Below are 14,249 nucleotides of genomic sequence, written 5' to 3'. Positions count from 1 at the left end.
AACTGCTTTGCTGGACACAAATATAAAAGAAGCTGTGTTGGCCGTAGTTACACCATCGTACCGATTTCTCCCTTGCAGGAAAGGGATTGTTACATTCACGTTACAAAACTTCAGCGATTTCACCTGTTGATGAAACACACGCACGCTTAAGGGTTGGCTTTGTGGACCAGTAAGGATATTTGCCAGTACTTTTATCCAGGAACATGCTTAGCTGGTTGCTCATGTTTCCAGACAGGCAGTGCTAGAGCAGAGAGGAAAGGAATTGCCTAAGGTACGTAATGGGTCGATCTGCTGGTTAATTCCTGCTAGCTAGCATGTTGTGGGCTGCTGTTCTGCTTTTTCCCCTCTTTCAGAGGCCATGTTAAAGCTTCATCCTGTTAGAGAAGAGCTTGTTTTCTGAACCGTTGTGGGACCTCCCGGGAGCGCTTTTTGGTAAATATAGCACCCAAGATCCTCAAATCTCTAAGTAGCTGCTACAGATAGTGGTTGCTGCTCTCTTCCAGAAGCGCCCCGGCGCTGGCGATGCGGGTGAGGTCTTCCCAAATCCAGCCGTTGGCGTTCATGCGACGGTTGAGACTCTTTCCCTCTTCAGCCTCTTCCGTACAAAAGTGACGAGTGCCCCCAGGGGTATGCACATGGTGGAGGATGCCACCAGCAGCCCTATCACCGCCAGGGCGTAGCCGGGGTAGTCTTTTGTCACCAGCTGCCCCTGCAAGGGAGAGAAGCAGCATTGGGTCTGGGTCTGTGCCTTGCGGTGCCCCGAAGTCAGCCCGCCCTCGAACAAAGCTGCGCCGTGGGGAAGCACCGCGTGCTGCCTGGGCTGCAGCAGCTCACCGGTGTCCTTGGCGCTTTCCTTTGCCCAACTTTACCAGCTTAGAATTGGTAACAGGAACAGAGCTGCTGTAGCTGTTACGCAAGGGAAAAATAGTGGGGGAAAAATTTCTGCAAGCTTTGGTAAAGAGCAGAGTTTGGCTCAATTTGTTTTTCCTAATGAGGAAAGCTCCTCAGCTCGGTGCTGACCTCTGTCAGGGCTTTTCATCCTGCTCCTGGAGCCCATGGGCTCATGCTGACACCTGATCAACAGGCCTGGCCCTCCGCAGGCTCCCAAATTAGTGGTGACGTGAGAACAAGGTACTTAATTTGTTTCTACACACTAGGAACATTTCCACAGAAACGTTGGAGCCACCAATTACTTACCCAATAGTAATTCCTTTGTGATAAATACAGTTAAGCATTCTTACAAATGTGTTTTGGCCATGAAGAAAAACAGATGTGGTAACTTTCAGCAGGGGACTGCTTTGTTAAAGATACTTATTTATTCCAGCAGCAGCTCAGTTTTGTTAAAATACCACTAATTTTGACCAAAATACTACAATTTGAAGGTATTTTTTCTGGTTAATGTCTTGTTTTTAAAAAGGTATTTTGATCTTCAGTCAACACAAATACAATTTTACTGTTTGAAGGGGGTCAATTTATAGGAGTTTTAGAGGGAAATTAGTCTGTTTTATAGGACCATGGCATTGCTACCACTAGGTCAAGTTTTTCCCTGTTCTACCTTGCTGGGAAACAAAGGCAGGTAGATTCCAGCTGCTTTCAGGGGACACTTCAGGAAGGAAGGCTGTATCCTTGAAGGAATTAAAATAAATAAATAAATAAACAACTGTTTTACCTGTGTGCCATCCCATGCTTGGTATTGAAGTGTTCCCGTGAGGATATAGTCGGTGAGGTAAAATATAAATAGGCTTATAATCAGCAAAGGACTAGCAAAAGCCCACATAACTTTCCAATACCAGTTGAGCTTGCGTCCAATCATCGTGTGAAGATCTTTCTCAAATCTGTGTTTTAAAGAAAAAAGAAAAAAAAGGCGTATTCTTGAGAGCATACATTCAATCAGCACCTTGATCTGGGTTACTTTAGAAACACCTCCAGAATTATACATGCAAGCAGAGGAAGGGGAGAGCATGCTTGCCCAGGAGAGCAATGGGCAAAGAGGTAATAGCAATGCAGGTGGCCATTTGTGCACTTTTTGCTTTTTGATCTGGCACCATGTTAAAGCTCTTTCCTCTACGTACCACCAGATACCCTGAGTGCAAACACCTTTCTCTCCTGTTTAAAACTGTTCCTGATGCAGAAACACTTTCAGCTGCGAGTGTTGACAGCCCAGCCCCTGCATAACGCTGAACCCAAGACCCTGGAAAAAGGGGTCGGCAGGGCAGGGTGACCCCATTGCCTTGCTGACAGCAGAGCTTAGGAGAAAAACAACCCCGGGTGGCACTTTTAGTCTTGGCCTGTGGTTACCATCCCTCGTGCAGTGAGGCGAGGAAAGAAGGCGGTGTCGCGATTTTACCTTCTCAGCCCGTAGATGTAACACACAGCAATGGTTTCTACCAGCACAATGAGCAGCAGCGAGAGGGTGGCTGCGTAGTCATTGAAGATGTCAAACCAGTAATTGCCAGCCTCCATGGTGAATATCAGGCCAATGATGCAGTTAATGAAACACACGACACCTGCGGGGATAGAACAGGGCCTGCCTGCACACCTGGAAATAAAACTGCGAGGGGAAAAAAATGCAATGCTTAGGGGAGTGCCTGCTGCCGCCAGGGGTTTGAGGAAGGCTGAATTACTTTCCCATTGTTTGGTTCCACACTACGTCCTATTTCAGCACCTAGCCACATGGCATCCTTTGCACCTCATAAAGATCTCAAAGTGCCACAGAGTAAGGGTTGCAAAACCCAGAGGAGAAAGATAATTTTTTGCCCTTTGGCAAAGAACTGCCCCTGTTTGTGTGTTAGTGAATACACTGGTGTATCCTTGAACTACTGATCACCTCTGCTTCCTGAGACCTGCATAATCGCAGCACATTGTCACAATGGCGTCAAGAAAACTGGGTCATAGCCACAGCCTTGTGAAGTGCACGTGCAGCAGCCTGCTGGGCTCTGTGGTGCCAGCTATTACAGCTGCAGGGCATGGGATTTTTGAGTGTGTGTGGTACTGGACTGTCCATGCCCTTTTCTCTGGCTGATTAGAGCAAGGATTTTAAATGCTTGCCCCCTCACTCTCTTGTCTGCATGGAGGACCCTTTGAAATCTGGACAGTAATAAGGGTGGTAAAACAGCTTTTAAGGTGGGACAACTGATTTTGATGCTTGAATGGGAGCATGTGCCACTTTTGGCCACAGAACAAGCTGGTTCCCAGTTGGGATACCAGTGATGTGCATGCAAAACTCAGAGCCACTTACTACAGGTGTCCTGACTTTTCTCCTGGCCTTTTGAATTCCACTGTTCTGCAGGCACCGGTCTGAATTCCCAGCCAAGCGGTGTGTGTTGGAAAGCCCACAGGTGCACAGCCACAACCGTCTTGGTACTTTGAGGTCTCTCAGGGGAAATTGCTCGGTATTGCCCAAGTGCAGGCAGGGCCCATCTGGCAGTATACTTGACACTCCCTGCCCCCCTCAAGAACAGAGGGACCCTCAAAGGCTGTGGGACGCCAAAGCTTTTGCACACACGCTCTCTCCCTATGAGACCTCTGCTGCTGTGGGGTGGGCACTTACCCGAGATGACCTCCTTGGGGAAGCGGGTGGCGATGACCTTGCTGTCGGTCAGGGGTGTCAGGATGGCGGCGGTGTTTCCCAGCATGCTGCCGATGCCCAGCATCAAAAGCATGACAAAGTAGAGCACGGAGTACAGCTGAGACACCTCCATGTTTTTGATTGCTTCAGAGTAGACGATAAATGCTAACCCTGTTCCCTGGACAGCCTGATGGGGAGAACGAGAGACTGAATGAGTTGGGGTCAGCTCTATCACCTGTGTGCTTATAGGAAGGCAGCATTTCAATGGGGGGGCATTAAAATTCCTGCCAATTTCAGTCCCTTTTCAGGACCCAGGGGTGCAGGACGTGCCACGTTAAGGGGGACCAGAGCCCAGACACCAGCGCAAAGCAGCCCCTTACCGTGTCTAACTCAGCTTCCAAGCTGCAGTTTTTAAGCTGCGGCAGTAATTGGGCGTATTCCTGCGGGTGGGTGGCCATGAGGTAATCTTTCATCTCATTGAGGTTGTCTGCTGTTAAGGAGCCTTCCTCCAGGTCAAAAGCATTCATCAGCAGCAGGATCACCCTGGGGCGGACGATGGGGATTTAGTTTCTGTTGGCTGGTTGGAGCCACCAGGGCCAAGTGATGGAAAGGGGAGAATGATGGCAGCGCTGAAAGCAGTGGCTGGGCAAGCATTGCCCAGGGAAAGCCCAGCCTCACACAGGGGTTCAGACCACCCCGGAGGCCAAGGCATAGCACTTATGCTGCTTTTACTCCCTGTCCCCATTGCCATCGGCCAGGGCACCCGGTATTCTGGGCACAGGCCAGTGCTGGCTGGTGTCCCTTCCCCTTTGCCCTCTGGTCCCACTTCCACACGCACCCCCAGCTTAACAAGCCTTTTGGCAACGCCTGGGGACTAGCAGCTTGGCTTCCTCGCAGATCAGCAGATAGATACAAAGCTATAAAAACACGAGTAAAAGTGTAACTGCTGCAGGCCCTGTGCCAGGGACTGCTGCCTGGGGGCATGACCCTGCAGGGTGCTGAGTGCCTCCAGAACATCCCCACCGGGGATGCTGAGCCCCTGGTGCAGGGATTGGCCTTAAAGGGGGAGTCAGAGCATTGCTGCATTTTGCTAACCACCACCTCCATCCCACAGAAACCCACAGAGCAGGGCACACAGGAAAGCACTGCTGTGACCCCGCCCAGGAAAACCCGTTCTCTTCAGCCAGCCTGTGCCGTGAGCCAGCACCCAGGTGTCAAAAGGCAATCCAGCTCTGACCTTTCATCTCATCCTTCATCACTTTAAATAGCACTATTACCTTTATTAGAGCAGTATCAAGTCTGGCCTCTGGCCAGCACTGCATGCTGTTATTTATTTACCTCCCCTTCTGTTATTTCCCCAAGAATAGCTTGCAGTAGCAAACAAGGAAAATACAGAGCTCTTACTTGTTTATACAGCTTTCGTAGTTAAACGTCGCCTTGAAGCCATAGATGGAGAACGTCACGATGCTGGCAAATATGGACGTGGCGCTGTTGATGAGGGAGACAATGATGGCATGGCGCTCACAGTTGTTGCTCGGCTCATTGTAGCTGGCAAAGGCGATGAGGCTGCCAAAGCCCAGGCCCAGCGAGAAGAAGATCTGCGTGGCGGCACTGATCCATGTTTTGGGGTTTGACAGCTGCTCCAGCTGCAAAACCAGACAGGGAGGACAGGGCTGTGAAGCTGCACTCAGTGCCCAGCACTGCCCCTCCTAGCCTGCAGGAAAAAGGACAGGGAAAGTGATGGCAATGAGGTCCCCTACACCCAGGAATGAAGGGAGATGGGTTGGGTCCCTTTGCACACCCATTTTAGCTCACGGACATTTTTTTTGGCAGGGTTAGCACTCAGTTTGGAAGTAACATACTGCAAGATATGTTACAGGGCATTTCCTTCACTGCAGGTGAACACAAGAAGCCCATGGTAATGTGGCAGAAGAACTTCCAGCAGCTTACAGCTGGGGGTTTTCAGATGTCTGACCCAAGCTACTGCCACAAAAATTTAATATGAAGAGAAGTATCATTGCCACCTCTTGAAAACCTATACATTCAGTCACTAATTACGTTTTGTTAAAAATTCAGTGCAGTTTTTCCATACCTTTGGTGTAAACATGTAAATAAGCCCATTGACAGCACCGTGAAGTGTTAACCCCTTGATGAGGTATATGATGAGAACGCAGTACGGCAAGGAGGCCGTGACATAGACGACCTGCAAGAAGGAGGGGAGACACACTGGTCTAAAGAACACACAGGACTGCCTGTAACGGATTAGCTCTTTCTCACTTAATGTACATAAAACATTATCATTAGTGTATTTGTTATCTTGTACTAACCTTTAAACAAATATTTTCAGATAAATCTAACTTAAGAATTAGGTCTTAGGGAAACAGGTATTTATTATTAATGAAGACCCATGCTACTGTCCTGAGGGTCTTCTCATTGACTGGAAAAAAAAAATTAAACATTTGCAGCTTTTACAAACTCAGTTCTGCTGCATTTAGTGGAATAACATTGGTTTGCACCTCTTTGACAAGTCAAAGGTCAACATCTTCTCTAAGAGGAAGGACAGCAGACTTCATAAAAGGTCAAATCAAAGTGGAATAACAGTATCTTAATTCAGAGGTGAAAAAATACTTTAGCTTCATATAACTCAGATTTCTTTTTAAGTAAAAGAAATCTTTCAGTTGTCTTCCAAGAGCTTTTGGTCATCCCCTGAATCTAAATCTAAATCTTAAATCACCACCTTAGAAAGAGCCAAGTGCAAAAACGGGAGAAGCCAATCAACCTGTCCTTGTGTACATCCCAATGAATCAGCTAAAAACAAGTGTAAAAATTAATTCACAATACACATTTCCTTGGAAAACAAACTCCTGGGAAGAGACCAGTACACGGGGATGAGCTCAACATGTGCAGCACCAACCCCTTCTGATGTTGGAGTCCTAACGGGGAAGGAGCCCAACAACACTGCATTTGGGTGCAGGGCAACTCCTCCCAGAAGCTACATGTCTGTACCTCCAGGTGTCTGTCTTTCTTTGTAATAGGTCTTAAAGTACATTGGCTTTGAGTTCCTCAGCAAGACAGCCCTGTGCTCGCCACACAAACCTTTCTTCTGTTCTGTTGCTGCAGATGCACTGGGTCTGCCCTTGCTCTCTCTGAGGAACCCCTGCCTTTGCTATGCACTTTCAGTGCACTTTGGCTATTTTATTTTTTCTTTGCCCACAAACCCAGCTGCAGCAAGTTTAAAAGGTGACTTAGTTTGCAGTCTCTTGGGTTTCTGTGTTTGTCTAATGCGATTTGTGGATTACAGCCCTCAGCTCTGTTCTTAGTGAAGGCTCAGCCGGGACATTTCTTTGCCCCACTCCTCATAAGTTCTGTTGCGGATAAAAAGAAATCAAAACTACCCAGTAGTCCTTTTTTTTCCTCTTGCAAAGCCCATGGAATAGGTCTCTCCTGACAAGATCAGCATCACCAGGATCTGCAATTACTTCTCACCTTGCCGGTGGACTCAGTGCCGCGGAGGATGCAGAGGTAGACCACCAGCCAGGCCAGCGTCAGGCACAGTGCCTGCTCCCACTGCACGGCCCCGCTGACCTCCAGCGAGGGGGAGATGTTCAGGGTCTGCCGGTACCAGAAGTACTGGGTGGACGACGTCTTCTCACACTCCTCCTCGTACCCCGTGCGGTTGCTGTTCAGGGGGCAGGTGGCCCATGGCAGTGGGTCCTGTGAGGGAGGGAGGATGGTGGGGGAAATGGAGGTGAGGGAGGCTCTCCCTCTGGGGCTGGCTTGTCCCCATGTTGCACCACCTCGCCCTGTGCTGACTGTCTCCCTTGGTAATGACTCCTGGGGACAACTCACTCTCCAAGGACTGCCCCTCTCCTCTGGGGACGACCCTCTCCCTAAGGGACAACCCCCTCCCTGTGAACAACCCTCTCTGTCCATCTCCACTGGAGCCAACCATATCTCCTAGGTTCAACCCTCTCCCCAAGGACTGACACCCTGTCCTGGAGCCAACCCTATCCCTTCAGGATGATCATCTCCCTTAGAGTTTATCCTCCTCCCAACGAGTGACTCTCTCCAACCCCCTCCCTTGGAACCAACCCTGTCCTTGGGGACGACCCTCTCCCTGAGGACTGAACTATGACCCTCTCCCCTGCCTTTGGACAGATCCACCCCACCCCAGGCAGCAGCCCACAGTGGCTGCTGAGCCACATGCAAGCAATGCATAGCGGGGCTGACCTCGGACCCATGTTTTGTGACGAGGAGAAGATGCTCCAAAGCCCCTGGTCACACAGCTGTCTCACATTTTTTCCCCAGAAAAGACCCAGGAGGGTTTCTGGAGCTTGTGCCCCCCCTCAGGTTGATGATGGCTCTGGACGATGTCTAGCACCAACGCAAACCCCCTGAGTCCCTCCATGGGGCCGAGGCACTCTGCTGGGCGCCCACACACCTGGAAGGAGTGGAAGAGGTACCAGAAGGCCCAGGCGTTGATCACATTGTAGTACATGGAAAGGAAGAAGGAGACGACCACGCTGGCAACGCCTGTGGGTGAGAGGGAGTGTGTGGTCAGCGGCAAAGCCCAGAAACCAGCCCTGGCATGATGGTATCCTCCCTCCTCCTGACAGGGTTGGCCTGAACTGAGCTTTACCCTCTAGTTACCCTGGCGGGTGAACATTCAATTTATTTTTACAACAAAATGTGCATGCAAGCACATTAATTTGGGCCATCAGGGTGATTTAATGACTTAATAAAGCCGCAAGGACTGGGTGCTGGTAAACCTGAGGCCATGGCGGAGCAGCCAAGGCCCCGTACTGCCCCGTACTACTGGTGGGGTCAGCACCCAGTACGGGCGGCCTGGAGCTGGGTTTGGCCCTGCCCTTCAGGCCGCCATTTTGGCAGCCTTCCCCAAGCCAGTGGGGCTCAGGCCGCCATGCACAAGCAGGGTCTGGCCCCAGTGCCTGGCAAGGGAGAGGGAAAATGCCTGTCTGGCACTATGTGCCTGGGAGGCCGCTTTGCGCAGCACGGTGGAACCCCACCTCCCGCCTGCTTCCTTCTCTGAAAGAGAAAGCTCTCCACTCAAAATCATCCGTGCCCCCCATGTACTGAAATAAATAAATAAATAAATAAGATATAAACAGAGAACGTACCAACCCCGCAGAGGTAGGGGCTTATTATTTTCCAGGCACCAATGCTCCCCTGGCGCATGCGCTGCCCCACTGCCAGCTCCAGGTAGAGCAGGGGCATCCCCTCCACGATCAGCATGATGAAATACGGAATCAAAAAGCCTCCTGCAAGGGAAAGCAGACAGTGTCCGGCAAACCAGCAGCCTGCAAACACCATATTGCCCAATGAATGGCCAAATTGCCCTTGGTGGTGGTTGCTGGCTGGAGGGCTCCCATACCGGTACAGCCCTGAGGGATATTTCAGGGGACTTCAAGCGGTGTCCTGTCTTGGACTGGGAATTTTCCATGGACATTTGGCATGGCTGGGACTTCTGTTGTTAAACTGCATGTCACCAGCAGCTGGAGCAATGTGCAGGTTGGAATTGTTAACGGGTAACGAAGCACCAGCCCGGCCTCTTGAAAGGTAATGAGAGAAAGAGGGCAAGGGAGAGATGGACTTCATGTGCAGTGTTCTGCGGTGGATAGAAAAGCAACAGGAACATCCATGCGGAATGGAGAGTTTTAAGTAACTTATTGAAGCCTGGCAGCAGGTGACGGAGAGAGGATGAAGAGGCAGGATGCACCTCAGCTTGAATTTCTGCTGAGAAGAAAAAAATCCTCCCCTATGACTTCGAAAAAGGGCTGCTGACTGAGTCAAAAACCGGATTTTTTCACGAAGCCTTTCCTGGTTCCCTTTTTACAATGAGCCAAAAATATTTACGTAAATATCTCTTATTTAGGATTTAATCTGTGGCATTAACATTCTTCGCAATGGGCTTGGCGCAGTGGCACAGAGGAATGGGCTCTGGCGGTGGCCGAGGCAAAGAACTGGAAATAAACACGGCGCAATAATCCGGTTTATTCTGGGAATTAATTTCCTACCTCCCAGCTCTGTCTTTATTAACAAGCCCTTTGTTAGCCTGTTAGATAACTTCCCAAACTGCAAGGGAGGTGACCGAGGGGGTTTTGCGACATCCTGGTGTAGGAATCGGCATTAGCCTTTGGAGGTCGTAAAGCCTGCAGATATCTTGTCTGCTAGTATCATGGGTGATAAGGGCTCTATTGCTCTGCTGGGCAATACAGGGGCTGGCTCCTGCTTCCCTGCAAGGAAGATGCCAAACAAGCAGTAGTTGGCATCCCCCCAGTGCCTGGCATGTCCAGCTCTTAAGTTCTTGGAACAATGTTTTGTCTGCATGGGTTTTGCAGACCCCTGGAAAGCCTCTCAATAATTTCTAAGAGGGCAGTGACAAATAATTAGGAAAAGCAAAGCCTGCTGTCAGGAATTTTAGACTCACAATAAGGAGAGCTGCCAATCCACCAGGAAATGTAACTGGGGGGGACAAAACTATGGGAGAAACTACACTTATAAAAACAAGTTTTTCAGAAAATATTTGTCTTTAATTATTCTTTTTCTTTGGTTAATCAAATGTTCCAGCTTTGGTTACATTTCAGAGAATTTTCACCATTATTACGCTATTGATTCTGATAAGAGTTTGAGTTTTGCTGTCCTTCAGGATGTCTGCCAAGAGAGGCTGTTGGTGCACTCATCACATGCAGTTTAATTACTCTCTGCTTAGAAAAGTATACCCAGAATCGCAGCCCTTCCATCACTTCTGCTCTCTGAAATGTCTAAGAAAGCTTCAGACACAGCAGCACGTAGCTTCTACTGTAGTTTTGCCCATGGCATTACCTGTTTTTGTTTGTTTGTTTGTTTTTTTCTGACCCAATCCTGCAGGGCAGCTCTGATACGGTCCCAGCACTGAGCTGGCTTTTCAACAACCAGCACAAACCAAATCCTACCACCTGCGCATTTAAAAGCAAGCTACAAGCCAATGCTCACTGCACCAAACAAGCAAAAAGCACTCAAACATGTTGGTGTATTTCTTTCCTGAAAGGAAGAAAAGTCAGAAACAGACCAGAAGTAAATAAGGCAGACATTAATCATGTCACTTAATGCACAAGTGAGATGGGTCTGATGCTATGACAATGGATGCAGCACGAGAGAAGTTGTATAAAACTGGGATGTCTTATAAAGACAGCAAAAGACTATAAAGTTTATACAGAGAGGATTCTTCAGAAAATGGTAGTTAACCAGTGGTAGTTATACACTAGAAGAGTGTTGTTTTTCAACTAACCTAATTAACTGACTTTTGATTTCTAAGAAAGAACATCTGTGGCTGCCGTATGTCATAGACATCACCTTTCTCCAGTTTTAACCTAGGAGAGGGATAGACTTTCAAAGGTATTTTATTATTATTATATTTTTTAGCCCTAACCAATTTATTCCCTGCTTTCAAAACTTCGTGTGAGGTTTTAGCTGCAGAACTCCTGCTGACTAGGGAGTTTTAGCCAGTTTCGAGATAGACTTGCAGCCAAGTTATCACCTCCTAAAGCAAGGCTTTGTATAAAAGACAACACATTAATGACAGCATCTTGAAATGCTACAGTGGATCCATAAATCAAATCAGTGAAAGCAGCTCCCCCTTCCCACTACATTCAAGTACCCATCTGTGAACTTGCAAAGAACTGAACCAGCTTCTGATGCCTACACATGGCTCAATGGGGCAAGAAAGTAATAAATTAATATCATATGGACCTATATCTCCCACTCTGCTTCCATCCCTTTTACAAGACACGGGCCTTCCCACTGCTTCATTGTACTTCTAGGAAACGAGTGCTGCTGTCTAGGGGCAAATGCCAGGTAAATGTCTTATGCAAAACAAAACACAGATTTATAGGCAGAGTCAGCTGTATTTTATGTCTCTTGCCTGCACAGTACAAAGAACTTTCCTCCCGAAACACACAGACAAAACAACCTGACCTCCTGCTCTGCCCTGGATCCTGGTGGGGTCAACACAGACAACACACGCTTGGAGTTTCAGCTTACCGTGCTTCTCCTACAAGTAGAAAGCAAGAAATGTAAACCACCCTTACCTCCTCCGTACATCTGGCATAAATACGGAAACCTCCACACATTTCCCAGCCCCACGGCGTAAGAAATGCAGGCGAAAACAAACTGCACGGGGTTGTCCCATAGCGGCCGGGATTTCTCCATCTCCTGCTGGCGGGCAGAGCCTTCAGCAGCGCCGTCCTGCCGTCGCTCCTGCAGGTGCTCTGCCAGCCCTGCGGCCTCCACGCCAACCCGGCTCGGAGGGGAGGGAAAGGTGGAGGCACGCTTGCCAATTCCTATCAAGCTTTTTAATTACTAATCTTATTAACAGGCACATACTGAAGGAGGAATGCTGGTAAATAGATTATAGACACACACAGCACTATAAAATTGGTACTTTGGGTGAATAGCTGCTTGGGGTTTGACTGGTGTTTCTGGGAAGGATGTGAGTCCAGGGATTTTTATCGGCTCACGTGCCGACTTGTCACTGAAAGGAAGTAACAGTGGGGCTGTAGCTTGGTTTGTGATACTGAAAAATTGTTCCCCACATGGCTGCCTCCTCTGGGAGCAGCGTTCATGTGAGTGGGAAACCAGCCTGGATTTGATAATAAGGGAAGATGTTTCTGCACTTTTGGGACTTGTTTTAGTGGTTGTTGGAGCTGGCTTTTATTGGAAGTGTCTGTTGTCCTAAACAGGTCCTTCCTTGGGCATCCATCACTCCCACCCTGGTGCTCACCCCAGCCAGCCCAGCATGCTCCCCAACTCCAGAAGTGCCCCTGAAACAGTCCCTGTCACCTATGTAAGTCCCCAGCCCGCTGCAGCTTTGAGATCACCACTTCAGCCATAGCCCACACTCTCTTCACTTCCTTCATGCTCAAACCCCACCGCTGCAGACAAACTTTTCTGAGGGGTTGCTGTTTTAGAATGCTTCCAAGCATACAAAGGCCACTGGGAAAAAGCCCGTGGCCCACTGAGGAGGCAGAAGGACTGAGGAGGCCCCTGGGTTGTCTGCAGGCATGCTGAGGTGCCAGGTCTGGACGTGAACCCTTTGTGCTTGGGCTCCTGCCAAGGTACACTTTGAGCTCAAGCACTGCAGACAGATCTGCCAGCAAAGGAGGCTACCAGCAGTGTCTCCTGCAATAAAAAGGGGCTGAACAAGTCCAAGGACTCAGCTTCCTTCCCCTGTCTAAATGTGCCTTCTTTTTTTTTTTTTTTTTTTTTTTTTTCTTTCCCTCAGGCCAGCACTGGGCACCTTTCAGGTCCCTTTTACAAATAAAATCCACTTGCCTGTGTCAGCATCTCTCCCCCAGCACCAGCCACTTGCTCCCTGCAGCAGTGTGCACGTCGTTCCTGCACCGCATCGGGCACTGGCAGCACGGAGACGAGTGCCCAGCTGCGGACATGGGGGAGAACTCCAACCGCAGGACATCTGGACACAAGCCCAAACTGCAGGATATGTCAAGCAGCGTTGCTGAAACCAGCAGAACAAGTCCAGGTGAAGCTTCCCCAAGAGGTTCTCCGTGAATGCTCCCAGCCCACCAGGCTCGGTGTAGATGGTTGCCTGCCTCTGTGACTTGCTGACCAGCCACAGGTGGTAGCCAAGGCACGAAGTGAGACAGAGGGAGCCCCTTTTTTGGATGCCACAAAAGGTGACTGCAAGAGGTTTACACATCTCACATAAATGAAACCAGTATGGTCACTGGATATTGTCAGGGTTTGTCAGACGTACAGTTTTTGAGGGAGCTCGTGCTTCTACAGCACTCTTACTGTCTTGTCTTGCCCACAGAATTGCAGTGTGCCAGCTAGCCCTGGAAATACATCACATGGATAACACTGAAGTCTGCTGGAAGGAAAAATCTGAGACAATTTTAGGGCCAAAAGCTACTAAACTGAAGGATGCACTGAGAAGCTCCAGGTATGGTTAACTATCCCACATCAAGAAAACTGTTGCAAATTATTAAAAAATTAAATGTCCCTCGCTGCCTGTGGTATTTATTACAAACGATGCTTATAAATAACTGACAGCCTTCAATAACACACAGGAAGGAGAGCCTTAAAAATAGCACATCACTAGCACTTGGGATGCTTCTGTGTGAATAGATTACAGCTACTGATGAGCATAATCAAGTTAAACATTTCCTTGGCTCTGTACCTCCTTCCCATTACATTTCAAACTAGTTTACTAATGGATGTGGGAGGCCGTGCAGGCACAGAGGTGTGCCATCCTCAGCTCAGGTCAGGCCAGATCAGGAAGTTCAGATGCAATGAAATGAATCATTGCCTCTCTCACAAATGCCAGTCTCACAAACAGCTCGGGTTCTTGCTCTAGGATTTTCCGCACATACCTCAGAAAATCGAGATGCTATTTCTGATGCCACTCAAGATTTTATCTTCTGTAGGTTTCCTTCCTTTAGGTTGGGTGAGGACTTTTGCTTTATCTGGAGGAACAGAGATAAGTCTTTAACAGATAAGCAAGAAATGTTGATCATTTCATTGGTCATGTTAAAGGATGATTAGTAAGAACTTTTTTTGCCCTGTATATCACAAATTCAAGAGTGTGTGGTCTGGGGGAACGGGTGAAAAACGGTAGGGGTTCATCCCCAGAGCAGGCCAGGGATGGCATGAGAGCTGCCGCCTG

General features: G+C 48.7%; 1 protein-coding gene across 1 annotated transcript; it reads right to left on the bottom strand.

Annotated features, from left to right (window-relative positions):
- Positions 1 to 56: 56 nt before the first annotated feature.
- SLC6A20 (solute carrier family 6 member 20) lies at positions 57 to 14,119 on the bottom strand. Its single transcript, XM_013184740.3, has 11 exons — positions 11,656 to 14,119; positions 8,707 to 8,847; positions 8,010 to 8,101; positions 7,055 to 7,282; positions 5,661 to 5,771; positions 4,973 to 5,214; positions 3,949 to 4,111; positions 3,551 to 3,755; positions 2,348 to 2,507; positions 1,670 to 1,835; positions 57 to 709 (listed from the first exon to the last, which is right to left on the bottom strand). Exons 1-11 carry the CDS (start codon positions 11,774 to 11,776, stop codon positions 560 to 562), a joined length of 1,779 nt encoding a protein of 592 aa, XP_013040194.3. The 5' UTR covers positions 11,777 to 14,119; the 3' UTR covers positions 57 to 559.
- Between the last annotated feature and the right edge of the window lie 130 nt (positions 14,120 to 14,249).

This window comes from Anser cygnoides, chromosome 2, assembly GCF_040182565.1.
Source record: "Anser cygnoides isolate HZ-2024a breed goose chromosome 2, Taihu_goose_T2T_genome, whole genome shotgun sequence".
Taxonomy (NCBI): Eukaryota; Metazoa; Chordata; class Aves; order Anseriformes; family Anatidae; genus Anser; species Anser cygnoides.
The sequence above is the reverse complement of the archived record's forward strand: the minus strand, read 5'-3'. Positions and strand labels throughout refer to the sequence as shown.